The sequence below is a fragment of the Microtus pennsylvanicus genome, chromosome 1, assembly GCF_037038515.1.
Source record: "Microtus pennsylvanicus isolate mMicPen1 chromosome 1, mMicPen1.hap1, whole genome shotgun sequence".
NCBI classification, from domain to species: Eukaryota; Metazoa; Chordata; class Mammalia; order Rodentia; family Cricetidae; genus Microtus; species Microtus pennsylvanicus.
Genome location: NC_134579.1, coordinates 30,313,813 through 30,341,799, shown reverse-complemented (window position 1 = coordinate 30,341,799; position 27,987 = coordinate 30,313,813). Strand labels below are relative to the sequence as shown.

The window sequence follows — 27,987 nt, the reverse complement described above, 5'->3', positions numbered from 1 at the left end:
AAACATTCACACTGAAAGAGTCACAGAAGAGTAAAGTTTTCATTTTATTCAAAGTTTGTACAGAAGTGCTAACATCTCCATAAAATAATTACTACACTTCAGCTACCGGACAAAATACCACAGAAAAGAACGGACTTTGCAAGGAATGTATTCATCTTAAGTTTTCAAATACTTCTGAAGGCTAATGCAGCAGCTGGCAAAATAACACGAGTACACAAAGAACAGAGCTTGCAGTCAGCAACGAAGACTGACGGCTCTTTAGAAGATTGGCGCTTTTTTTTTGCCATTTAAACAACAGTAACACAACACAGTAAACCAAGATCATACAAGTCTACAATTGTAAAATTCAGTTGTACACAGTATAGGCAAGTTAGAACTGTCACAAGTAGCTAACAGCTTTAAATTTACAGTTTAACGGTTTTCTTTTCAAGATGGAAGAAAATTCTGATTTCTCTGAAACTAAAGCCTTACACAATGAAACAGACCTTATTAGTCAAACTTGAAAACAAAAGAGGCTGAGGACAAGAGAGAGTAAACTGGAAATAATTAAAAGCTAACCAATAACAAATTAATGTTCACAAATCCCATTATAGCCATATTTGGTCTACAATACCAGATGAAATGATCCACGCACATAATACACGGCCCAGTGTACTGACGGGTCTCTGAGCGCGGAGTGTGGACAAAGCTTCCAGGCAGTACACGGGAAAACATTTCTCAAAGCAGACATCTTTTAAAATGCATTAATACTTACATATCAAAATTCTTTAGATAAAAGCAGCAGTGTTCCGCTGGCATTTGGCTTAGAAATAAAGGAATGAATGAAGCAATTTCATAGGTTATTATTAGAAAAAGAATTGCTCTTCTGGAAGAAGACTACTAACTTTTGCACAGCAACTATTTTTGACACCCATTTTGTCAAAAAAGAAAAGCGAAGCGGAAAAGCCGACCAGTTCATATGGTGATTACCAACAGGTCCAGACAAAGAGCGGCGTCCACACAGGGACAGACAAGCCCCTGCTGGGTCTCAACTTGGCAGGTGCTCACAGGCTGAAGCAAGAATGGCAAGGGTAGCAGAGGAACGGCTCCATACCGTCCTCAGACACTAATGCAGTATGCCACTATTTAAAATAATAATAACAATAATAAAGCTTTTACATCTTAATAACCCCACAGAGCAGTCCATGAGCAAAAGACTTGGTGATCTGTTTGCCACTCAACAGTCTGAGTTCTCACAGTGAAATCAGGAAATTATACATATTTACACCATGACTACTTTTCTTTCCATGAAATTATAAATGAAAATCATTTGTGTCAAAGAAATTTTAAAAAGCATTTCAAAAAGTTGTATTAAACTCTCTTAAAAGTACAGAATACAGAGGTCAAAAGTTAACTGCTCTACGTAGTCACATATTGCTAGTCAAGGATACTCCTCACAGCCTCTCCCTCAGCCCCCAGCCCCACCAGCACCCTCCCTGCACCTCCAGGTTACCTGTTGTGAAATGCCGCTATAGGTGCACACGGGAGAAACCCCACCATCTCAGTTCATGGGAACTCTCCTAAGACATACCACATTAGTCTATGTCATCTACAGTCTTTGTTATACGGTTTCCCTGGGAAGAAAAATACCCAAACAGAGGAGGCGCTCTCTTTCCTCTGAGAGCTCTATCTGAAGATGTAGCCATAATTTAGACAGCTCATTTTCATTCTTGGTAACCATGGGACTATCTGGAGGTAAAGCAAACCAGGGGAAAGGGCAATGCTGAGTGGGAGGAAATACATCTTTATTTCTGCATGCACACCCACAGCTTTCCACTCATCTAGTCTTGAGGAGCTAACAGAACACATTAGAAAATTCTCAGTACTATTAGGAAAAGCAATGTCATATAGAGTCTGTCCAGAAATAGTTTGATGTTCGGAACACAGAGATCCAACTCTCTACTAAAAAGTACAGCTAAGCACATAAAGAACACAAAGCTAACGCCACCTCATGCAAACCTATGCAAGATCAATATAGTATCTGCACTACTTGAGTGTGAATTTAGTAACACTTCTTCTAGACAACATTTTAGCATTCCAATGACTACGACTTACAAAGCTGTCACCTGCCTGCCCCCCAGAAATCCCACTGTCCCAGTTGAGTTTCAGACTGTGGGTCTGTGTCCACAGATCTCATTTCCCTAAAACCCCCAGATATAAGCAGCTGAGAACTCTCCCCATCAGAGCAGCACAAGCAGGGAGAACACAAGACTCATCTCTCAGGACCAGCTGGACAGCAGTCTCCCTGTCCAGCCTTTCGGTACTGTGGTCGTCCTGACAACCCTGGGGCGCAGCTTGGTGGGCTTATGACTTGCACTTGTGGGTTAGTGAGAATGCTATTAGGTTTGTGCTTTTTACAAGTGGAGACACACACGTGAACAGTGTTGTGCTTTCTATGGACCTTTAGTCTCTCCTTACACACGGAAATATGAGTGCTCAGATGTCCTTAACAAACTATACATGGACATTCTAAAAATATACTCAGAATCAGAATGTAACTTTAAAGTTTTAATTATAGATGTAAAAGCAAATTAAGATGAATAAATAACATTAAGCTACAATATATATACTTAAAACTGCCTTGATTCTGTGAACCAAAAACTACATATAAAAGCGTGTAAATGTGTACTTTCTACTAGCAGCTTTCCTCACTAGTTACAATAAAAGCTAAAAGCATAGGAAGCTTATGGCTAAGAAAGGGACAGGAGCAAACTAGCAGATCAACACTGGCAAGCAGAAGGTTACCTACAACCTAAACACAAACCTCAAAATTTGATTATACTGTGGAAAACCTTGTACACTAACAACTGCCATTCCAAGATTTCAGTATGCCCCATCTGTTTCCAATTACACACACAGACATGCACATACGAGATACTAATGACATTCTGCTTTCACACTAATAAACTGAACATTAAATTTGTGTATTATTTACATATAAATTTATAAAGCCAGCAGCCCTAGGAAAATAGGGCAAATACATCTAATTATGCTGTGGGTATAAACTGTCAACTTGTGCTGTCCAGAAAATCCCTAGCAGAGTCTTTAAACATACGCTACCTGGGGCGAGGGGTGAGGAGGAAGGGCAGGAGGGCAGCATGCCAGACAGAACTCCTCAGCCTTCCCGGGCACACTTAGAGGAATCAGGCCATCCACAGAGCCTGCAGATACATGCTCCTCCAAAGAGTAAAGTGCACGAGATGAGTAATGACACACACTACGCCTTTTCCTTCGTTTCTCAGCAAAGGCTACAGGGCAACAGCCATTGGTTGCTAGGGCAATGGTGGCTCACACGCAAACTGAACCTTGCCTGTTAGAAAGGAGTGTAGACAGAAGCATAAATGGCATCGATTTCACAACATTGTTAAAAGATCAGTCAGTAGTGAGAACTTTAAATGAAAACACACGACTAAGTGTGGGACTTGGCACTAACAATTCTCTTACACAGAACCTCAGCTCACGAGCGGAGCAGCTACGGTGTTCAAGACAGTGTGACAGGTGATCTTCACGAGAAGGGTTTTGGTCCCGAGTCGTCATTTCTGCACCAGCCTCGGACATAACAGCCCAAGTGTTTCTCTCTGTACCAGCTAATTTCCAACTTTACCACCTCAATGGCAAAACCCAGCCTTTCTGTATCACATGATCCCATCATCTCAAAGGGGCTCCTGTGAGAACTCACTACAGCTTCCTGACTTTAAAAATACTGAAACGCTGGCGCTTTCATCACGTCTTAGAAACTGTTCACCAACAGGCTGTGCAGACACACGGTTCAACAGGAATGAGCGGTCTTGTGCACACCTAGGGAAGGGTGACACCTATGTGGTCTCCTTCCAATCGTACCTCCCATGAAGGTGTGATATGAGGGGATGAGGCAATCTTAGTACTGTAGTGCCAGTTAGACGAGAAGATGCAAGACCTAATCTCTCAATGGGTTAACGACAAGGCTGATTTCTATGGTGGAAAAGATTCATCCATAGATTACACTAAATGACATTCAAAGAGATGAGAAGATCATGCACTTGCGACAGGGAAAGAGTCCCAGTGAAGGAATTTGAGGATTCAGAACCAGCCCCAGACAAGGCTTTTAACCCCATGCTCAGAGAACCAATTAACTCAGAGATCCATTCTTAACTGGAAGTTTCACAAAGTGAAGGGTATCTGCTAATCTCTTATGGTGACATCTCTTAAGAGGTAAGGACACACGGCCCTGGTCAGCCTCCCTCTGCGTGCAAGATAATGATGGATCCTTGGAGCCAGTGGAAAGGAAGCCCTGGAAATGAGACCCACTGGATCTGAGCCAAGGACACGAGTTATTACTTGATGCTCCTCTAAAAACAAAAGCAATCACTTCCTAGAAAGAACAGCTGGAGGAGAGATCGGCAGGACACAGTCTTCAGAAATGAAAGAGACCTGAAGTCCCACAGCAGAGTCAACAATCCCTCTTCAGGCCACTGTCAGAAGCCCTCTGCTATAGACCCAGACACAAACTGCCTGGGAAGACAAAACATGGAGAAGTTGAGCCCACACACCAAGGATAACTATTTCTCACCTGCGTTTGTGGACCAACAGCCCCACCTACGTTTTTACTTTTAGCCACATTTTAGTCAGTGTGAATCTTGGTCAATTTAGAACCTCAGCTTGCACAAGCACAGAAATGCATGTGTAAATGTCTGAACAGATCCACGCTATCTTTTAGGACTCATATATCCATGGGAAGGATGGACACTTTGCTAGCCTGAAATAACCATCTATCATTCCAAGGTCATTCCAACAACCTATAGACTAAAGCCTGGTCTCCTGGAATGAAGCTGCCTTCCCCAGTTCACATCCTTCTTCAACCACGGCATCCACGTGGGAGGCAGTAAGGAAGACAAGCGGTAGGGACTTCAGAGTCAGTACAGAGATGCTCACACTGGTAAGAATGAACACCTCATGGATATGTTAAGGTATTTCTTATTTATAGATATAGAACTCTAAACCTGACCTACTGCTATTTACACAGACATGTGATGTATTGTATGTATCTTACTGTAAGACAACAAAAAGAGGTAAGAAGATCTAACATTCCAAATTATTAGGACTCAACACTAAATAAAGGGGAGAAATTCACATAAACACCTATTCTCTTACATTGTAAATATGAGGATTGGGAAGGCCACTCAGCCAACATGTCAATTCTTGCTAAGTGCAGAGGGATGTGTTCAAAGGAAATACTAACTCCTACAACTTGATACAAATTCAGGCAACCCAAGATCCTATGAATGTTTTTCATAGCCTAAAAGGTTATCTCAAATGGAAAATTCTTTAAGAGAAGACTGTCACAAACCACGAACAAACCATTCATTCAAATACATGTGGGCAAACTCTGAATCCAGATCTGGAGAACTGCTTTCTCATCTTTCCACAAGGTCCCATGACCTTGGACGCATCACAGCCTCAACCTCCACTCAAGACAAGGAAGCCCTATCTACTTGGTCCCTAGTTATAAACCTCAAAATAGAAATTGAGAGAAAAATTGTACAAGGCACTCTAAGTTCTTCCAAAATACATGCTATTCGTACATGAATCACCTTTTCCACCTGCAGGCTCAGTCCATCAGAAACCCTCCTGAAGACAGGAAGACTACATGGACCCAATGAGCCCCAAAGTCAGTGTTGGGCTCAAGTCCATCATCTGCAAACAAATTGATGCATTACAAAAAAAAAAAGTTATCAGGATTGAGCTTTGATTCAAAATCTACAAAATGATCTATAAAAGTAATAATTGTCCTTGAGTACAAGGCTTAATAAATTTGTTATATAATTTAAAAAATTATTAGCTTAAAGAAAGTAGGTATATAGTTAGTGTTCTCCATCTCTCATGGAGAACAGGCAGTGTTGAAGACAGGACTACAGACATCCTTAAGAGTTCTTCTCTAACTCCTTCTGGGCCATCCTCACTAGGTAGAAACAGCCTATAACAAAGATCCGCTGCCCATGGATGCTGTGATTGGATAAAGGTAAAGGTCTGTACAGAATCCTGTGATGTCCTCCACAAGAGCGCATGACCACGCTGGGCATCCACAGAAACCTTATGCTGATCAACAGCAAGGGTGAGGAGAGTTCTGTGGCGGGTGGCCAGTTTGTAACTACGCATGTGTGTGTGCTAACACTCGCAGCACGTCTTCAGCAAAGGCAAAAGCCAGGAAAAGAACGAATAGAGAATGCAGTGTGAGTCAGGATTTGATTTTTCCTCTAAACACAACGTCAGTGTATCACAGCTAGTCAAGGGCCACAACTCAGCACACAAAAGCTGTGCCCACTTCTGTGGCGACACTGAACGTTTCTCACAACTGGACCATGGGGAAGGCATCTGGCCGATTAACAAGGAATACTACAAAATAACAAGGAAGCAGCTAGGACACAGGCAGAAGATGATTCAGCATCCTCTTAGCATTACGTTTATCAAGCACTGCATGGTAGTTAATTCTCAAACTATATTTTAAAACACATCAATAAATGTGGGGATCATCAGCAATACTTACTTCCCCCCTGATTAAATATATATATATACAGACTTGGTAGTCATTCCGTATGGTTCAGTTTAAGAAAGAAAAACAGAGGGAGGGAACTGAAACAAAGTCTGCCCAAGCCATTAAACATTCCACACACAAGGGGTACAAAAATACCTCCAGGAAAACATTCTTCCTTTCTTTTGGCAAGCAGAATCCATGGACTCATGCTAACAAAACCAGCCAGGCAAACAAAGTTGTCCTGAAGTGATTACTATACAACACATTAGACTTTCAGGACATAACTAATCATACATCTCTATGAATTTGATTTTTCAATCATAGCAGGGATTAGAGACAAAAGCTTTACAAATGAGCAGATAGATCTACTTCAGCACAAGGTCTATGAGACTTGGCAATGCAGACAAGACACTTTATCATGGTACTTTAACACAGTTCTGCTCTAAGTGACCTGTGAGAAGAATTGGTCTTTCCTCACTTTGGTATGGAAAACTCTAAACCACATTTTCTTTTTTTGCACAATTCATTCTGTTTTGTTTCATTTAAGTTGAAGATTTATTTCATCCATCTCTAGGAAAATAGTCCTGCAAATAGATGATTTTCTGCTAAGTAAAATTTGGCTAAAACCTTCAGCGTAAACAATGCCTGAGAGATGCAACAGTTACATTTCTGCAGTATTTTCTGAAGTGTCTCACCATGTTCTTAAGTTCATAAGGAGAAATAAACAAACATGAAAATTCCAAGTGAACACACAGCAAAAAGTCCAATATTTAACACGACTTTTACTTGCGGAGACTCTTCTAACATCTGTGAGCAAACGGCCTCCTCATCCATCAAGTCTCTGAGACTTCTCTTGCTAAGGCTTTTACTCTTAAAGCCACAAAACCAGTCTATGAACTTCCAATACCGGCTTCGGCTTTCTGTTTCCTTCTCTCTCTCTTTCTCACCCATGAGAGCTGCTTGCCCATTGGAATAAGCATCTACTGGTGTTTCTGCCTCTGAATGACCCATGGAAGCTACTGGATTGCCCTCTTCTCTGCACGTCACCAACAGATTAACATCTTCAGGCTGAAGTTCCTTAATGCTGTCTTCAGACTTCCCGTTGGGAATGACGTGGTTGATAGCCTCACTATTGTCATTGCTCCGTAGAAAGCTCTTCTCTTGCATTTTGTATGGCTCATCTTTCTGACAGCAGCTCTCCTTTGTTACCAGGGTCTTCTTTGACCAAAAGGTGGTGGTACGAATCTGGTCCTTGGTGGGAGGCGGTGTGAGAAGACTCACAATTACAGTTATGAGTCCTGTGATCCAAAACAATGCTGTAGCCACATACATATAATGGATGTCTTTGATGAAGCCTGGCCTGTTATCAGGTTGGTCACATTCAGGAGCACGGTAGGTAAAAGCCAGTATCAAACGGACAGCTCCAAGAACAAAGCCTGCCATTCCACCATAGAAAGCCCCTTGCTCGTTGCAACGTTTCCAGAAAATTGCCAGAAGGAAGAGGGCTGCCACTGGAGGGGTCAGATAATCTGCCACCTCCTGGATATAAAGGTACATCTGGCCTCCTTGCATCTCCACAATGATTGGCACCCATGCTATGCTGATGACAACCATAAAAGCCACAAATATCCTGCCCACTATCATTAGTTCCCGGGAGCTCGCGCTCTTGCGGATAAGCTTGTACACATCGAGGGTGAATATGGTACTGGCACTGTTAAAGATGGAGTCCAAGTCGCTCATCAGAGCCGCAATCATCACTGCCATCATCAAGCCCCGAAGGCCCACAGGAACCAACTTCATCACCAGGCGTGGGTAGGCAATATTGGAGCACCCAGCTCTGCTTCCACACACTTGCATGCAGTGCTCTGGGTTGATGCAAGCTATGTCATCAACAAACAGTATCCTAGAAATCATTCCTGGGACAACTATGATAAACATTGGTAGAAGCTTCAAGAAGCCAGCCATTAGAGTAGAGCCTTTGGCATGAGCAATGTTTTTGGCTGCTAGAACCCTCTGCACAATGACTTGGTCAGCACACCAGTACCATACCGAGGCTGGGGTCTGCCCAAGAATGAAGCCAGGCCATGGAACATCTTCATCTGTTGGATCTCGCAGCATTTTTAGGGCATCCTCCTTAGGGTGGACATTACATGAATTTGTGTTGGAAAGGTTGTGTGTCAACAAAATGGAAGCAACATTGGGTGAGGCCAACATGTACCTTCTCTTAACTTCCTCAAACCCTCCGATCTTCATCATGCTAATAACCATAAGTGTGAGCGCCCCGATTATCATGAGCAGAGCCTGGAGGGTGTCTGTGTAGATCACTGCAACAAGGCCTCCGGTGACAGTCAGCAGAGCGGTCATGCCAATGAGCAGGATGACAGACACATAAAGGTTCCAACCCAAGGACTCCTGGATAAAGAGGGCACCTGAATACAGATCCACTGAGAGCTTGGTGAAGATATACAGAAGGAGAGACAAGGCCGCAAAATAGACCTGAATCCTATGGCCACCGAATCTCTTGGACAAGTATTCAGGCATAGTGTATACCCCTGATCGGATGTAAATAGGGATGAAAACCCATCCCAGAAGTTGCAAGAGCAGTAAGGCATTGAATTCCCACGCGCCTACTGCAAATCCACTCGCTGCTCCAGATCCTGCCAGCCCAATGAAGTGCTCACTCCCAATATTGCTCACAAACAGAGAGGCACCAATTGCCACCCAGGTCATAGAGCGCCCGGCCAGGAAGTATCCACTCACAGTGCTTCTATTAGATTTCCACATGGCAAAAAAACCAATGCACATGACCAGGACAAAATACAGGGCCACTATGGCAATGTCTGCCGTCTCCAGCACAGCCCTCATTCTGGTAACTTGTGAATAAAATGTCCGAATGAAAGAAGTGTCCAACTTCTTATTTACTTATTAGTAACCCAGCCAAGTCTGTAAAGCACACGTGAACGGGACTACACAGAGCAACACAGCAGTTCAAAGTCTTTGTCCTTTGTTTGCTGTCTTGATGGTGGTGGTTGTAGTAAGCTTGGAAGGAGACAGTTTTAAATTTCCTCCGCTTCTCAATTGGGATTGAGAATTTAGCTCGCACTCTTAGTCCACAAGACCATCAGCATTTACTCAGGTGCTGGAGGAGAAACTCTGAGCTGCAGCTAAGTCTAGTGGAGCCTACTGTACCAACCCTGCAAGGCAGCAAAGACAAAAGACAAAGAGTGAATTAGAGGAGGGGCGCATCAAGCGGTGAGGAAACTTTCAATTGAGCAAACATGGCGCAACATTTGTTATAAAAAAACACTTTTACAATACACTTTAATAACTGCAGCAAAGCACAAACTATTGTCACAGAGGATAGTGATAGCAGCCGTCATTCTGAGCTAAAAACAAAAGGATCATCAGTCGCCTCAGGTCTCAAGGAGCAACTGCCCACCATGTCACAAAACTGTTGCTTGTCTTGCTATAGACACCTTGTCTTGCAGTTGCACCTCAAAACAAGAATCAAGAAGTTAAAGTGCCCTAAGGGAGAAAGCGAACACTAGATTCCCAAAACAGATCTTCAAATTCTTGCAGTGATGGGGAGAGGAGCTAGCATTATGGCCAGCTAAGTCCTAGATGCAATAGCAGGTACCTGAGACGGTAAAAGTCCCGCTGTAAGTGTAGTCACAGGGAACTTAGGATAATACACAGCTGATGAGAAAAAGGAACCCTACACAAACAGTACAGCTTCCCGGACTCCAGCTGCCCTTGCGCGCACTCTGCTAGGGAGAAAAGAACCCTTCAGCAGGAACAACTTCCTTCTTTCCCTTCCTTCTGCAGGCAATAATCCCACCCCCCAAAAAAAACCTAAGAAGACAAAAGCATTCCACTCAAGGTTTGATTTTATAGAATATTTTCAGTGCTGTAATATGTCTAATTCTTTTTTCCTGTATGAAAAGCAAAGGGAGATTTTTCTGGAAGGATGAATAATTTGATTTCTCTGTCTTCCAAACCCGAACAAAACAGTTAACCATTAAATCATCTTCAATAAATCCATCTGACATTTTTCAGCTCTGAATTAAGATTATTCTGTAAAACACACATTTAAAAATGACTAAAATCAAATGGATAAATCCGATTCTCCTCTTCCTAAAGAAATCCTCAGTCTTCAGTTAATTATAAAAGAAGCTGACAGATCAATAACATTGTTATTATTCGAAATAATACTGCCACATATTAGCGTCTAAGTGCTTCTGCTTATCAGTGAGGAAACTTCAAAATAAGTGATTTTCCATGCTTCAAAAAACTGTTTTTTTTCTGATAAATCTAGGCATTTTCTTTAAACAAACAAACAAAAAAACCCAGTAAACTTAGAAGCCATGGAGCCATAAATAAAAATAAGGCCAATTTTCTCAAAACTGCTTGAACTAAATCTGTAGTGTTAAAAACTTGGTGACTCTCAGAAGGAAAGTCAGCGAGTCATTCCCTAAACAGATCCCACTACACTCCAGCAGGCTGAACCCATACTATTCCCTAGAGAATGCCGGTCCTATCATTTCCAGCTCTCTTCTAAGTCAAAACACACAATAATTACACCTAACATAAAAAATGAAAATAAAACCACATTAAAATCCTACCTACCTCCTGAAAATCATGTCAGTAACAAGATACTGCCAAAAGCAAATCAAAACAACAAAAAACTCAAGTACAAATTTACATCATTACTTCATACCCGCCAAATCCTGAAGTTGACCATATTTTATGACTGCTTTCCTAATCCTCCAAGTCTTTCAAGTTTAACACCCCCCCCCCAAAAAAAAACCTCCAAAATTTGAGTAAGCTCTATAAATGTTCCAGTCAGTGGCAGTGGGAAGAGGCTGGTCACGAGGTCCCGCCTTCAGTGGAGACTCTCCTCCGGCCCAAGCAAGACCAAGCGTACTGCTATCACTCTGACACTCGTCCACCTACGAGGAGGAAGAGCCTTGCTGGTTCAGGATCTTCAGATAAAGTCTTCTTGGTGGAAGCTTAGCATGTTTTCATCAGAGCCTTTGTCTATAGGGGGGAGGGTTCAGCTTCTGACCCCTGCTGAGGTAGCAGCTTCTGTGCTCAAGAGTCAAAGCAGACATGTCCTGTCCACCACTAGAAATCAATCTAGGACCAGTGTGGTGTTAAATGTGACTCACAGCATCAACTAAGCCGTCTTCTGCTTCCAGAGGGGGCTCACCTGGCTCAAAGTCCCATACAGAGCCTGAGTCCTCATTCCTTAGACATGCCTTCATAGCAAATAGCAGATTGGCCAAATTTGAGCTCAGAGCTGTCGAGGGCTGGGCACGATGACACACACCTGTAATCCCAGCACTCAGGACACTGAGGCAAAGGACCGCTTCAGTCCCAGGTCAGCCTCGTCTACCGTGAGACTGTCTCAAGAACCAGAGTGTGTTTAACTGTCTTCCCTCTTCATGTCCTTCCAGAGCCACTGCTCAGGGGCCTCACCAGGCCCTGCACTGGCCTGCAGGATGTTTTTAGTTTTTCAACTTAAAATGCATACAGGGATTGATGCTTCCTACAGAACAGAAGGAAAATAATCACAGCAGGTCCATTCAGACTGCAGAAAGGTATGAATGTCACAGTAGAATGAGAGTGAGCTCCACATGTCTGTCACAGTTATCAGAGCCTGGATTCCAGCCTTCCTGCAGGAGACGGGGTTCACGCTTCTTTAAGGGGAGAGGGAATCCCAACAGAATACACGTGAGTTTTGTATATTTCCATGTTTAAAGAGTGAACATTTCTTTGCCAGTAGCACCATGAACAACAACAGGCCCAGAGTTCCTTTATTTTAGAACGAATACACATGGAAACACCTCCAGCTAACATGCAACTTCTTAGACTGTGTTCTGTATCCGTAAGTTTTCTTTCACAATTAACATGTTTCCTTGACATGACATTTTTTGAAAAAGAAAAACAATGATTCCCACAACAAGAGTATTTAGAGCAAAGAAATGGTCCCCAGGAAAGAGGAACTAACTCAGGCTAACATCAAACACAGAGGGTTCTGAAATAGGACTTTCCCCACTAAAATCACTGGTAATGTGATTTTACACAATGTGAAATCACCTTGTTTCACACGAAATCAGAATGCAGATGCGATGGTCATACATTTAAATGCATTAAGGCAGAAAGAGAAGGGAAATGCACATGGTGCCACATCTGGCCAACTAGAGAGAAAACATGAGCCCCAACTGAGATCAACTCGTAAGTCTTCCACTGACGAACATAGAACTAGTCAGACAACCAAACCTCATTTCTACAGTCTAGGGGAGCATTATACTTATCTGCCAAACCAGGGAGTGAATCTGCACCAATCTATAATCCAGGAACAGATCTCTAAAAAGAAGAGTCACCTGACACAGAATCCCAACAGGGAACAAGGAAGAGTCATAGAGCTCAGTGGGGACTCCTGTCACAACTCCAAGTGTAGTAATAAGGGCGGCGGGGCTGTGTCCCCAACACCCCAGCCGCCTGCTCGGCTAGCTTTTGCCCCAAAATAACAACACACAAACTGTATTCATTTAAACACTGCTTGGCCCTTTAGCTTTTGCCTTTACTGGCTAATTCTGATATACCGATCAACCCATCTCTAATAATCTGTGAGCACCGGTCTTACCAGGAAGATTCTAGGTCGGAGCTTCATCGCGTGTGTCTGCCCGGGAGCGGGGAGCATGGTGTCTCTCTGAGGCGTCTGCTCCCGAGAGGAGCTGTCGAGTCTGACCTCACTTCCTCTTCCTCCCAGCGTTTTTGTTCTGTTTACTCCTCCCACCTATCTTCTAACCAATGAAATGGGCCAAGGCAGTTCCTTTATTAGCCAATGACCTTCCTCCATCATCCAAGTTAGATGTGAGCTAAGAAAGCACAGACCCACAGTTCTCAACCTGTCAGTGGTGATCTTTGGAGGGGTTGAATGACCCTTTCACAGGGGTCATATATAAGATATCCTGCATGCCAGATATTTATATTACAATTCATAATAGTAGCAAAATTACAGTTATGAAGCAGCAACAAAAATAATTTTATGGCTGGGGGTCAGCACAACATGAGGAACTGTATCAAAGGGCTGCAGCATTAGGAAGGTTGAGAACCACTGACAGATTATGTTGACCCTAAAAGTAACCAACTGCACTGTTCTTACCTTGGGCTAAATTCACAAACACTGCACAGGACCTCAGCACTGTGCCTGGGAGGCCTGGCTAGTTAAATCCGTACAATGACAGAAGTGAGAAGTACCATTACCACCTAGGGTCATACAAGAACTCTGAAGGTCTCCTGCATCACAGAACTGTCACACCCAAAGCTTCCTTTGTCTCCATCACAAAGCAACAAACAAGTTCAGCCCAGATGGCATGCATCAGGACAGGGTGTGTGGGTGTAGGTGAGCAGGACAGAGTTGCAGGTACTGCACACAGCACAGCAGGAATCAGGGGCTCTCTGAAGAGCAGGCTGGAAAATCTCATATTCTGATTGCAACAGTATGTCCCTGTGAATATGCAGCCACGGCTTCGCTCCTAGGAGCATAACAAAGATGGAGAACGTTCCCAACACTGCACACTACCACAGGCTGGTGGCTTGGCTCAATTTATTCTCTCCAACCTGAATGGACAGGGAATGATGACACTGGCCTTTTCAAATTTAACTGTCAACTGTGTGCAAGGAAGGTTAGGATCTTCACAAATGTTATTCACACATAAAATGAAAGGACAAAATTAAACAATGTATTGAACATGTAAAATTCACTCGCAAATGTCTTAAAGTGGTTCCCAGCCATCCACCAACTGTCAGTTCCACGCATGTTATTACATCACTCACTGGAGGAAAACAGAAGCCCTTCCCTCGACTTCAAGTAAGGGTGTGCAGAACAGCAGGCCAGCCTGCCAGAGCAAGGAAACCCTCTGTTAGATGCGGACCCCGTCAGGTCCTGAGCACTGAACGCCCGTGTCTCGAGGCACCAGCAGCTCCAGCACCAATCCACAGCTCCTTCACACTGCTACCTCCATTTCGGAACAGCTTCCACACCACACTGCTGCTTGTGCTGCTTTGTGTTTGTTCTCTGATGATTGCTCCCACACATTCCCTAAGCTCACGCTATACAAATACAAGCCCAAGCTTCCTGAGAAGGCAACGTATTACAAAGAACTTTTATTTTCTCCACTCTTCACTATGACAATCATTAGTGTGAGACACTTATCCCTGAGCCTCCCACACGCTAGCTGAATTACACCCCAGATAAAAACGATTCCTGCACCAGCACTGACCACACAGCACCATTACAGTTCATGGAGAAGCCCCTCCACAATCACAGACTCAATCACCCCAGTTTACAGGTAAGAAGACTTAAGAGCTGGGATGCAACTCAGGGTGCAGCACTTGCCTGGCATGTGCAGGGCTCTGGGGGTTGAGTCCCAGTGATACTAAAACGAACAAAAACTGAGGAGGGGTCTCTAGGATCACTGAAGGACAGGAACACTGTCTCTGGAGTAGATGTTGCACTCTTTGGGAAGATACACACAGAGATAGAGCAGAAATATACACACATCAGGAAAAAACAAGAAAAAAGGAAATGATAACCACAGCCACCTGCACAATAATGCACCTGTGGCAATGAGTCCCTGCTAAGACTCTTGGGGAAGCTGACGGTGAACTTTAAAGTGGACGGCTGCCTGCATGCATTCACTGATGCTCAGTCTATCTCTACAGGACAGTCATCACCAAAACTATGGAAATACTCCACAAAATGCAACCTCAACTACTCATTTTGTTTACACTGTTGTTTTGTTTTTGAAGCCAGGGTTTCTCTGTGTAACACTGGGTTTTCCTGGAACTCACTCTGCAGACCAGGCTGGCCTTGAACTCAGAGATCCACCTGCCTCTACCTCCTGAATGCTGGGATTAAACACATGTGCCACCATGGCCTGGCTAGGTACTCAAATCTCTCCCACCAGCTTCCAGAAAATATTCAAACTCACAAAACACTGTGCAGAGGATGGCTGCTCTCATTAACAGCATGGTGAGGCCAGAACGAAGGGTAACTTGTGGAACTTGTTTGAATTCAGACTGGAAGAAACAATTGTAAAGAGACACCACCATGAAGCTGCAGTAGCTGTTTCTAAAGAGAAACATGACAATAGTAAAGTCCTCCAGCAGCAACTGATTCAAATACAAAAGCCAATGGATAACGGGTAAGAACAAGATGTCCAGTTCCAAGTCTGTTCTCCATCATCCCTTATTAGAAGAGAAAAGGAGCTACCATTCACCATGAAGTAATCTAATGCATGTCACCTTAACCCGACAACTGCCTACTCTCCCCAACAAAGCACACAAGCACACCTCAACACAAGGCACTGTCACCGACACCTACTAACATATCAAATCTTCCTCTAATCACAGAGAGAACCACAGAAGAGCCCGAAATAATGGAGGCTGCAATGCACACTGTCATTCCTGGAAAGGACTGTAGGCTGCCCAAGGAAACCAAACAATAAAAGCACGACCCTTGATTTAACAGACACATTTCAGTATAAACCGAATGTTGTAGCAGTTTCAAGGCCAATGCTTGTACGGCACCGGAGAGGCCGTCACTCCTAACAGCACCATCAAGGTATGCACCACTCGGTGCTGGGTTAAAACAGAGAAAGATGATTTCTAACAATCGGTGATGAATTAAAAACTACGCAACAGGGCTGGAGAGATTGCTCAGTGGTTAAGAGCACTGACTGCTCTTCCAGAGGTCCTGAGTTTAATTCCCAGCAACCACATGGTGGCTCACAGCCATCTATAGTGAGACTTGGTGCCCCCTTCTGGCTTGCGTGCACACATGGAAGGAATGCTGTACACATAATAAATAAATATATAAAAAAACTATGCACCAGACTATCAAATGGAGTTCTTGTAACAGTCTGAAATTATAAGGACTAAAGGAAATATAAAATACACTTCAGAAAAGGTAACAATAGTAGAGCTACCCTAAGACTGGGGTTGATGGACCTGTCAGAGCTAGTGATGGCGCTAATGTACACCCAAACCGTCTCACACCTACAGACTACAGGAACACACCTCAAGGCAACATCAGACAGATTATCAATTTAAGAACTGTGGAGATGATGAGGACCCAGCTAAGCTGGAAGCATGCGGGTAGCCCTGGCCAATCCCTGACACCCTGACTTGAGATGTGAAAGCAGTGGACTCCATCATCACTTATTAGATGCCTTATTAGATCACTTATTTTTATGCCCTGCCAACTCTCCCAAGGAAGGCTTTTCTAAGAAGCTGGACCTAGCAGCATAAGCAGCAGTCACCCTATTTAACTGCGTATGCATTAACACAACCTCATCCAGATCTAGTCCCGCTGCAGCCAATGGCCTCAGCCCATCTCACTGAGCTTCCATCCTGCCTGAACATCCTAACTGTAGTGAACCTCGGTGCACTCTGGTCTTTCTCCTGACTAGTTTCCTTATAGCATTAGCTAGCGTGTCCCCTGCTAGAACACCATCAACACTGAACCTTCATCGCATTAGCCTCTGCATTCCTGAAATAACGCTGGCACTGCCCCTTCCTCGACACGCGGACTGTAACTACAGTCTAACTACAAGGTGCCCTATTTATTGATGCAGTCATCAAGGCATGACGCCCCACTTCAGACTACCAGCGTACTAGCCTGGCTAAGCCATGTAACACTGGACACTCCTTTTCTCTGCCTATGCAGTGTAAATCACACTCATCTTCAAAATGTTAATGAACCCGAAGTGAAGGAAAAACACACAGCATCTGCTTCAGAATCACTAAGACTAGGCAGTACTACGGCTAACACCCACATGGCTTAAAGCAGTAAAACTCAGCCAAGTCAGCGTTATATAGTTCACCTTCATGGTGTGTGTGTGTGTGTGTGTGTGTGTGTGTGTGTGTGTGCGCGCGCGCGCGCGCGCGCGCGCACGAGAAAGAGAGGGAGAGGAAGAGAGAGAGAGAAGGGGTGGAGAGACAAAGAGTCCGACCTCCTTGGTTCCTGCTCATGTCCCTAGAGAACCTGTTCCTAGCGCACATACGCACGGCTTTTCTGCTCACATCAGACAGATGCTCCTGTAGACCAGTCTCTAGCTCTCCTAAGCCTGTGCCTCCTCTGAAAAACACTTTAGCTGTGTCCTAATTTTCCCTAAAGGGCAGAGAACTCTTTTTCAAGAAAGAAAACTAAGGGCAGGAAGAGAGTAACTGAAGAGCATTTGAAGGGAACCCGAGCCAGCACAGCAGGAGCACAGGCCTGCTCTGAAGGGGGCGCAGCGGGGCTTTCCTCTCCACGTCAGCTGAGACAAGAGAAGGGGCTGAAAGTTAGAGAGCATTTCAGAACTGCTTTCCTGTGGATAGCAGAAGACACGAGATCTCGGAAACTCTAGAAAAAACTTCCAGTGATTTCATCCTAATCAGATAAAATTTAACAACAACAACAACAAAGATATTAGGAGAAATTCTCAAGTTTTCTTCACTCTTTTTCTCACACCGACTACATCTGAAAGAAAAAAAAACTTTTTATGTGTATAAAATGGAACCTTGTGAGACAAGAAGTGCCCCAAGGCCTCAGGCTTGGACTGTCCCCATCAGAACCCAGATGACTTATGGTTGTGGGACCACAAACTCCATACAGGTGCTTTCTTGAGACAACTAACAAAACAGAAGGCAGGCAGTACACCAGCCAAAAAAACACAACAACCTACACTGACCGTTTACTGAACAAGGTCTAGTAATTTAAAGGGCAAACAGAAGCAGAATTTGTGCCAGGCAAACAGCCCACGGTTAGCTTCTCACTTGCCATCTGTCTTGAAACTCACCTTAAAACAGAACCAAAATCCCAGTACCCAGTGGATGTTTCATATCTGCAATGTGTCTATCAGAGATGAAACCATCTCTGTACTTCTCTGCAGCTCACTGCACGGTACTGCAGAGAACCTGTTCCCAGCCACTGACCACGCTCGGCTCTGTACTCATCACGAGGACAACGTCCTCACGCTCCCAGCCACTGACCACGCTAGGCTCTGTACTCATCACGAGGACAACGTCCTCACGCTCCCAGCCACTGACCACGCTCGGCTCTGTACTCATCACGAGGACAACGTCCTCACGCTCCCAGCCACTGACCACGCTCGGCTCTGCACTCCTCCTCAGGGGACAACGTTCTCACACTGGGCTACACAAACAGTAATCTAGATTCCCAAAGCTGTGGCTGACAAAAATCAAAGAATTTGATGGCCAGAATAGGTGTCAAGAACATTTTTTTTTCAAGTGAAATCTAAATAAAGCCAAAAACAAGAGTTGTTGGTTACAGGGAAAGCAACCAAGTGCCAGTTCCTGCAGAGTGAGGACTTCAGTGGATACTTCCTTAAGTCTGAGCTTTCAACCGCAATTCCTTCTTATGTTCTCACCCAGGTACCAATCTCTGGGTATCCAAAGAGTAGGTAGATACCCTTAGCAGGGACGCTGTAACCATAGAAGAAATCATTAGGGAAAAGGAGCCAAGCGTGTCAACTGAACCATAGGCCAAAAGATACGTTCAAACACCCGGGCCTCAGGTTTCAAATTTGCAATCTGACGTCAGGTATCTGGAGGAGTAAAGAAGGGACAAAGACAAGAAGAGAAAATTAGTTGTGGTACCAACTTGGTTTCTACTCTACAGAAATACGAAGCCTAGTCACAAATAAAAACTGAAGTCTCAAGTCCTCGTTGTGTTTCCTAATGCTCTACTCTAGGGTCACAGGTTAACCTACCGCCATCCTCCTCGCAACCTGACCCAGTGTCATTCTCCATACAAAGCAACACCGTACAAGCCCCTAAGAAACTAAGAAAATGGGTGCAAATCGAATAGACCTGATGAGCATGTAACACCAGTCCACGGGAGGCTGAGGCAGAAGCAGGGCCATGAACCAAGGCCAGCCTGGGCTATGGAAGGAGCTCTAAGCCAGCCTGGTTAGCACAGTTGAAACTCTACCTGGAGAGAAGGGGGGGAGGGAGACAAGGAAAAACAAAAAGAACTAAGTATGTTAAAATAATCCAAGAATCAAAACCGAGCTAAGCACAGGGCCATTTCTCACAACTCACGCTGTCAGGCCATCCTATGTTTCCTGGAACTCGGAAGCCTCTGCTGGACACTTCAGCCTGAATGGTCACATGATCTAGCAACGAAACTGGGGTGCCACTGTTTTTTAAGAACTGAACATGCTTGGTGTTTGTTGAGTAGCTATTGGTCCTATCGGTCCTACTATAAACCAATGACAGACTAACAAGGTGGTCTTTGTCTACATAAATGCTCCAAAAGGCTCAAACCAGCCACTTAAATCCAATATCTAAATCAGAAACTACAAAATGAGAGCTCTAACTGATCCAGGCACACCTCAATCAGCCCACAGGGCAACACTTTAAAAACCTGATTTCCTACATAAGCTGGGTTTCTGTAAGGAAGCAAGAGAGAAAAGAGCTGATGCGCCCAGACTCCCAAGTGGAATGCCAGACTGCAGTGAGCAGCACCAGCATCTCTACTCCAGACACTGCCTGAGAAGAGCTGCATCCTAGTCTCGGGTGTCAATACAATAAGCATCGTCAGTTTACCTTACAAAGCATCACCAGTAAACGGAACGGCAGACGAGTCCGGGGAGCTCCTCTAGAGGCGTACTGGACACCTACTTCCCACTCCACCTTCAAAGGCCTTCTAAAAAAGGTCACTCTCACCAAGATGAGAAAGTGGAGGTCTGAAGTGGTTGAACACCCTAGAAGTGCGAGCTAGGATCTAAAACAAGTTCTATCTGCCTTTAAAGGACCTTACAGGTCTTCCCACCGCCAATTCTTACTGATTCTACCACAGCAACCATATCTTTACTTAGGGCCTTCCACTCTTCATTTAGAAAACAAAACCCTGGTTTTGCACATATTGAAGCAGAGCTCTTCTCATATCCATCTCATCTAATCATAACCCATCCCCACAGCCCTTCAATGCTTTAGTACATGAACTATGTGCATTTGCCAACCTAACGTGGGACCAGAGCCCTTGGAGAATGGTGCTGATGATCCAGTTCCCCCGCGACAGTCTCTCTGTGCCAGCTGTGCCACATCTACAAGGCACATCTAGCTTCATTATGGCAATCTACGCACAGATGCACAGACGCAGAGACCACGACACTCTGGGGCACTCCTTCTTCTATAGCCAGGATTTTAGCCACTCACCTTGTATCAAGACATTCCAGAGATCCCAACTTGGATTTCAGAGTCAAGTTTACCTTCATTTGGTCAATTTATATGATAAGCAAATTACTATAAAAAAAGAAGGTTTTCTGCCATAAAATCATCTTAGAAACCAGTAGAACTTCTGGGCAGGAAAGCTCCTCTGACTTGACAGCAAACCTCCTGGCACAGGGGGTCACCATGCTATAGTCTCTTAAAACTACAGACAGCAATGACCCTGAAAGGCAGCTGGCGAACCGGTTATGCTCACAGCACAGGACCACAGGGATAACACACCTGACCAAAGAGAGCTGCAATCTAGCACAAGAGGTAAGACTCATTCACCAACTTGCTGTGCGAGAAAGACACAAACCATGAGGAGTGCTCACAATGGGAACACTGCTATCTGTCGACATTATTAACAGCGGAAGGAAGGCCTTGATACCTGCTTAAGGTAGCAAGCGAGCTGAAAAGATCTTGGAGGCTTTCATGGAAGCAGCGTGGTTTTATGGAAAGGGAAGGCCCTCCCGACAGAGAGGAAATGAGATGCATGCACCAAGGAAACAAAAGGCAGCTGCAGATCCAGGGATCCACAGCTCTGCCACTCAGCATCTGGAATGGAGAACACAGGCAGCGAGGACGTTAGAAAAAAGTAGGCTGGAATTATACCAGAGCCCCCATGACGTCACATGGTGACATCTCTGACTTCTGAGAAGAGTGTGCCCTGACTCAGCAAGCGTTCACAGTATCAACTGGTGTGAAAACCAGATATCCAATGCCACACAATGCTATTTCCTTATTAAAATTCATCTCAGGTTTGTAAAGTGTTCCGAGAACAAACACCCTTGCACTCCAACAGTGTATTTACGAGTACTAACTCATTTCCTCAGTGACATGAGAAGAAGCCACCAACAAACTTCAAGAATCCCAGGGTGCTCATCTGAGGCTGGAAGCACACGCAACTGAGACTACAGGAGGGAAGGTTTTGGTCCCAGGCCACAGAACAGAGAAGTTAGAAAGCAACTAACAGGCGATTCTGGGAACCACAATCCACTAAGTCTGAACCACACTGAGTCTGAAATGCCAAGGTGGTATCTAAGCGTCTGTGACAAGCAGAGGGAAAGCCAGTTGGGGGCTTGATTCAAAAACCACACATCACCTAAATGATCAAAGGTGTAATTATGTAAATGAGGGAGTATCAAAGAAGAAAAGTCAGAAAACAGCACCACAGAAAGCCAAGAACACTGATGACAAACTCCACAGGATCATACTTCAATACAAACTCGCTGACAGACTGTGATATCTGGACTTTTCTCAATCCCATAGACCCATAAACTATAGCTCATCTTTTCAACTAGTAAATGTAAAACTCTTTCTTAGAACACTGCCCATAAAAAGGGTAAGTAGTGGGGGAAACAGTTTGTCAGTCTCTACTTTTACAGTAACATAAGGACAAGAGGGACAGATTAATTCTCCAGCAGTTTCTCTTTTATGCAAACTGACAACTTATCAGGCATTTATTTAATTCCTTAAGTTTGATTTTCTTAAACAAAAACAATTACATGTGTTGACAACAAATCTCATGGTTTCACAATATGGCCTTCTTAGCTGAAATTTTAAAAGGAGGTTCCCTTTTCTCTTGCATATATAAACTCATGAGAATACATAAACAAAATCTACTATAAAACCAGTGACTAAGTCAACCTGGAAAAATCTAACCATTAAACCAACTGCCAAAGCCTTTAGCCATATGAATAATCATGACAGACTTCTCCCCTCCACCTTCCTTCCACTGTCACGTTCAGCCAAACCAGATAAACCAACTAAATCTGAGAAGCACGGCAACAGTACTTACTACATGGAAGGTGTTCTTCACAAATCGTCTCTCACTATGTGACATTTTAAGGAGATTCTCTAGTGATAAGATTTAGTAGAAAATCTCTAGTGAGCATTAGTGTGAGTGCGGGAGTCCAGTGGGATAGAAGGTGAGCATCTGACAGGACTGTCAGATATACAAACCATGTCTGACAGGGAAGGACTCCTCACCCACAGCTCAGGGCAGAGGAGGCCTCCTCCTTCTGTCCCCTGTGGCTGCAGAGAACTGGAACCCAAGAACTTAAACGCAAAATCAAAGCAGAGCACTGCTCACAGAGTTTGAACATGCACAGCTTCTAGCACAGCGCCAAGACAGGGTATTAGAGACCCGAGCTAAGCTGATATGGCTGGGCCCAAAGACAAAGAAACGACTGACATGCTCACCTGACAGCCGGACACTTCCACCCCACCTCTGCACCGACTAACAGCAGAAACCTCGCCGTGTCCTGAAAGCAAATGCTGTCAGGCCAGCCAGGCTACGGTGGCCAGGTCGGCCAGCCCACCTGAAAGGCCCACAGGAGGCTACCGATCCTAGCATTCTTTCCCAAATATCCTAACTTAGCCACAGCTTAGGAACTCCACAAAACTTTGGCCAGGCTGTCTTACCAAAAAGGCCCAGGTGAAAGAAACCGTGAGAACCTCTTCCGCTCTGAACTTAGGAAATCAGTGCCCTCTGCATCTTAAAGAGTTCATTTCTGACAGTCTTCTATATCTAACGCCACAGGATACCCAGAACCACAACCTACACACTACTTAAGTGAGTTACTGAAAACAGAATCTGCTTGTCCCTGAAGTTAACATCGGGGAGCATGAACACGATGTCTTCATGAGATAAGTACCTATTTTACCCCCATGTAGTATGTCTGCTGCTCTTCTGAAACAGTTCCTTATGCATTCCAGGCAGGCCTCCCACTCACTACGCAGGATCCTGTCTCCACTACCCAAGTGTTGTGATGACAGACATGTACCACCGCACCATTCAATCCCTATTACTAAAATTCTGTATATATAGAAGGAACATAAATGCTATTTTATTGTACATCCATTCATCTAGTACTTCAACTAGTCATTATTTAAATATTCATATGGTTTAAACTCTCCTAACAATTCTTGAGTAATGATGGCATGATTACCAGAAAAGCATTTCCCCAGAGCTGTCACAAATCTACCCCTTCTGTGACCCATCTTCTGACCTAACAACGTGTTTCTGAACCATGTGACCAAAGAATATCTACATACCACACAGATTTTTCTTCTAAAAATTGCCTCTTCTACATCCATTCCAGGTTTTAAAAAACATAAACAAAGCCCTACAAAGAACTTCAGGGCTGGAATGTGGCTTTGTCAGCTGGTGTCCACAACTATCTTTCACCTACCTGAAGTAACTACAAAGTGAAGGTGAGCAGCTCTCTTCCCAGACAACACACATACACCACAGCTCAGCCCCACCCGAATCCACCTGACCGGTCCTCTGCAGATGGGGAGTGGAACACCCACTGCCCCATAGGTGATCCTTGTGAACCGCGAAGCTGGGAGCTGCAGCTTGTCCCTCTGCAGCTACGTCCTTCTAGAAGCTCCAGGAAGCCTGGGGTAGGAGGGCTTCCCAAGCCCACGGCAGGTCTCTTCTATGAGACCATCCAAGGCTGTTCTCAACAACTACTTCTCAGATGGCCTGGTCAGCACCTCCAATCACCTGTCACTGTGCTACATTCAGATGGGAGCCGCATTTTTACCTTGTTTTTAGGCTACAGAATACAGAAATCACAACTTTTTACTACACTAAAATCCAAGCCCAACAATCTTGAGGATGGTGGTCTGCACACAGAAACACACCAACTTGGAAATGCAACAAACACAGGGCTCATAATAATCAGCCCCAACTACGAAGTGAGGTGATGGCCCCAGAATTCGCACAGGCAGCCCACTGAAGAGGCACTGTGGGTGTCAGCATGTATCTTCCAACTCTGAAAGTGCAACTGCCGAACAACCTCAAAGGGAAGAGAAATTACAACTGTTTTGTAGGCAAAGAAGAAACAAAAGCACAACTCTGGTAGACAAAGGCTGGAAACTAGTCTCTAACTCCCTTTCCTGTTGCCAGGCTTAACCCTCTGGGGTCAAAGAACACAAACTGCTTGGAGGACAGAAGGGAGGGAATCCAGCGTGCAGTTCAGAACTAAGGGTTCAGGGCTCCTGCTGCAGCAGCAACTGCCCAAGGTTGGAACCGTGGCTCTGGTATTACATATTAAACAAGCACTTTCTCCTTTATACCCCCAACATCCTGTTAGAATTCAGCTTTCTAAAACTGAGAACAAACAAAACTGTCTAAAACCTGCACATCTTTGTTAATTGTTTACAAAGTCAGAATAAAAAAACGAGATTTGTTAGTTTATCTGGGCTAGAGATCTCAACACTGTTGGGTTTAAGAACTGTTGCTGGTGCCTTCTCTATCCCATGGTCCCTCTTACCCAGGGAGTGTCTAAACATCTACTTTCTAAGCAAAGATTTTTGAGCAGGTTATTTTAATCAAATTACACACAACTTCTGACCTAGAGCGAAAACACATATCTATATGGTAAAATACATTTAGCTGGCAAGCACGCTAAGCAAGGGTGTATGCTTTCACTCAAAGGATTACAAAATTACGTCTCTACCCTACCTCTTTAGAGATCCCCTGCTTGTGTCCTTACCCCTGCCTAAGACAAGACGAAAAGGAATTTTGGTGGTCACATTCTTCAGTCTCTGACACCATCTAAAAAGTGTGAAAGGAGGCCAGAAACTATCTCCACTTAATCAGAAACGGTCCCTTCTAACACTCTGTACCCACTACCACCCACCCCCGTTATTCCCATCCTCTTAAAGCTGTACAATCCAAAGGGGAAGGAAGGTAGAGAAAGTGTACTACCAAGAGGTGAAACAACACAAAATTCTCCCAGAGCTGGGGAGCAAGGCAGCTTGGGGACACCGTGGCATTCTGACTAGACTTCAGGACCATCAGGTGGCTGGAGTGTCCCTTCCCAGGCAACCTTGTGTAAGGCATACCTAACATCTCTTCATGCTCTACGGCAATGAAGTCGTTCAGAGCCTTCACTCAGGATCCCTGGATTAGCATATGCAAACTGAAGTGACTACTTGAAATTGACCCAAAGCCCACATGCCCGGTGCTGAAGAAGGCTGCTTCCAAAGTACAAGCAAGACACAACGATGCTTGTTTTAAATTATACCTGCTGGGGAAGGAGAGAGCATAAAAGCACACTACGTTACCGAATTCTCTCAGCAGAATGGGGGTGTCAGCGACGACTGAGGAGAGCCTGACTCAGAACAGAGGACCAAAGGACGAAGATAGCTGCCTCCGCCGACCCCAGTCCGTGACCCGGCTCCTGGTGGCTTATCATCCCTCCAGACCTGAAAGTCCCTACCTCAAGATCAATCAAAAGCCGGGGGTTGAGGGTGGGGGAGAACATGTCTTCGGAAGGCGCAAGCAAGGCCACCGTTGAATGAATGAAAACTGGGCTAAGGGTACCAGAAGCAGGATTTTCGCTGAAGTCAGAAAAAGAGAGGTCAAAAGGATTTTTTTTAAGTGTGACAGCGGGGACAAGCGTCTGGGGTACACAGTCGGCACCGACAGGCTTTGGAGGAAGGTTGTATTGATCACTGACGCTGAGGACAGGCAGTAGAGACGAGCGGCCGGCGGGGACCACGAGCAGCTTCTCGACGCGTGGGAGTAGAGCGGGGCCGGCCTCGGCTCTCTCGCGTGTCCTTCCGCGGTCCTTCCAACAGACTCCGGAGGGCCGGGGTCCGAGGCCAGCCTCGGCCCCTGCGTACATGGCACACCCCCCTCCCGCGACCGCGCACACGCGCGGGCACACACCCCCCTCCCCCGCCTCCCGCGCGCACCCGGCCGCGCCGAGCGCCCGACCCATGCGCGCCCCCTCTGCGCACCCGGCCTCCCGTGGACCGATCGCGCGAGGGGGCCCGCCCGGTGTCCAGATGGCCGGGGACGCGGGGCTGGGAGGCCTAGAGGCGGCGGGGCGGGCCCGCGCGGGAACCGGTCTGAGGGAAGGTCACTTACCCGCCGCATGGCTTTCAGAATCAAAGCCAACTCGTAGCGGGGCATGGCCCGGGATCGCGGCGCCGAGTCGAGGCGAGCCGGGGTGCCGGGACTCCGAGGGCGGGGACGCGGGGCGCAGAGCGGCGAGGGGAACGAGGGAAGAGGGGCCGGTGAGCTCCCGGGCAGCGAAAGCACCGTGCGACCGCGCGAGCCAGGCTTAAAGACTCTGGCAGCTGCGCAGACGGAACGCCCCGCCCACCTGGGGTCCCGCCCACCAGGCCAGGCCCCGCCCCGCCCCTCCGGGCTCCCGCGGCTGTGCCTCCGCGGGTTCCTGCTCGAGCTCCGGGACAGTCTCTCTGTCCCCTATCCTGCGGGCTGCGGACACGGTCTGCAGCAACTCGTGGGAGGCCGCATCCTCCCTCGACACGCACCCGTTCCCCGCCGCCTCCGCGCCTACCAACCTTGGTCTCTGGAACCCGGTGGAACTTTCTAGGCCTTCCTCCCGCTGGGCGCTAGGCGAGCATGTGCGCGTGCGCCGCGGTGCGGTCTGGCTGGGTGGTGTGCGCCCCTCGCCCGCGTCCCCAGGGAGCAAGGCGGGGTGCTAACGAGTGCCTGATGCACCAAGTCGCAAAGAAACAAGCCTGGAACAGAAGGGCTAATATGGGCTTTTGCTGTGTGCGCCTGGCCTGACCCAAAAGCAGGCTAATGATTTGACTTTAGTCATTTATTCTTTAAAGGATACCCCTGCTTTCAGGTAAAGGATCCTGAGAGTTCCCTATAGGGTACCAGAGTGAGGAGGGCGTCGTAGAGGGTCAAGCACTCCCCAACACACACACACACACACACCAGAGAGCTCAGGACTCCCCTCCCTTTTGCCGCTAGAGTGAGGTGCTGTTTTCTCAGCTCTGCTCCAAGGGCGCAGCTCCAGCTGCAGATCCCATGCCCTGGTCCTAGCTTACCCCACTGAAAGGGTCTCTAACTGAAATGTTCTCTTAAGTTTAAAGTGCTCTAACAACTGGTAGTAATTTATTGCGCGCTTAAGGTCTGTATCAGGCACAACACTTAAGCTGTTGCAAGAGTCATTCTCACGAGCTCTGTGAAGCAAATCGTGTTCAACCTATTTTAGGTATTAGCAAATATAAACATGCAAGGATAATCTAATTAGTCCAAGGTCATATGCACGCAGAGACACAATTTGGGGCCCAACTGTCTGAAAAGTAGGTTCATTGCCTACACTTCTGGACCTCCCCCGAGGCCAAGATGTTGGTCCTAGTCAGTGGCA

At 45.6% G+C, this 27,987-nt stretch overlaps 2 protein-coding genes across 7 annotated transcripts in view; both read right to left on the bottom strand.

The window, feature by feature from the left end:
- The window catches only part of Mrps6 (mitochondrial ribosomal protein S6), a 53,569-nt gene extending 26,709 nt beyond the window's left edge, over positions 1-26,860 (bottom strand). The window contains exon 1 of the mRNA XM_075960419.1: positions 26,727-26,860. Coding sequence (XP_075816534.1) covers positions 26,727-26,771 — 45 coding nt within the window. The 5' untranslated portion in view covers positions 26,772-26,860. The remainder of the gene's footprint in view (positions 1-26,726) is intronic.
- Slc5a3 (solute carrier family 5 member 3) lies at positions 26-26,862 on the bottom strand. 6 transcript variants are annotated; one of them, XM_075960371.1, is made up of 3 exons: positions 25,919-26,480; positions 21,228-21,394; positions 26-9,744 (listed from the first exon to the last, which is right to left on the bottom strand). In XM_075960371.1, exon 3 carries the CDS (start codon positions 9,413-9,415, stop codon positions 7,259-7,261), a length of 2,157 nt encoding a protein of 718 aa, XP_075816486.1. In that variant the 5' UTR covers positions 9,416-9,744; positions 21,228-21,394; positions 25,919-26,480; the 3' UTR covers positions 26-7,258. The 6 variants fall into 6 exon arrangements, 5 of the variants coding, with proteins under 5 accessions (XP_075816486.1, XP_075816497.1, XP_075816477.1 ...); XM_075960382.1 differs by lacking the exon at positions 25,919-26,480 and adding an exon at positions 25,697-25,889; XR_012909607.1 differs by lacking the exon at positions 26-9,744 and adding an exon at positions 18,837-19,170.
- Positions 26,863-27,987: the final 1,125 nt, after the last annotated feature.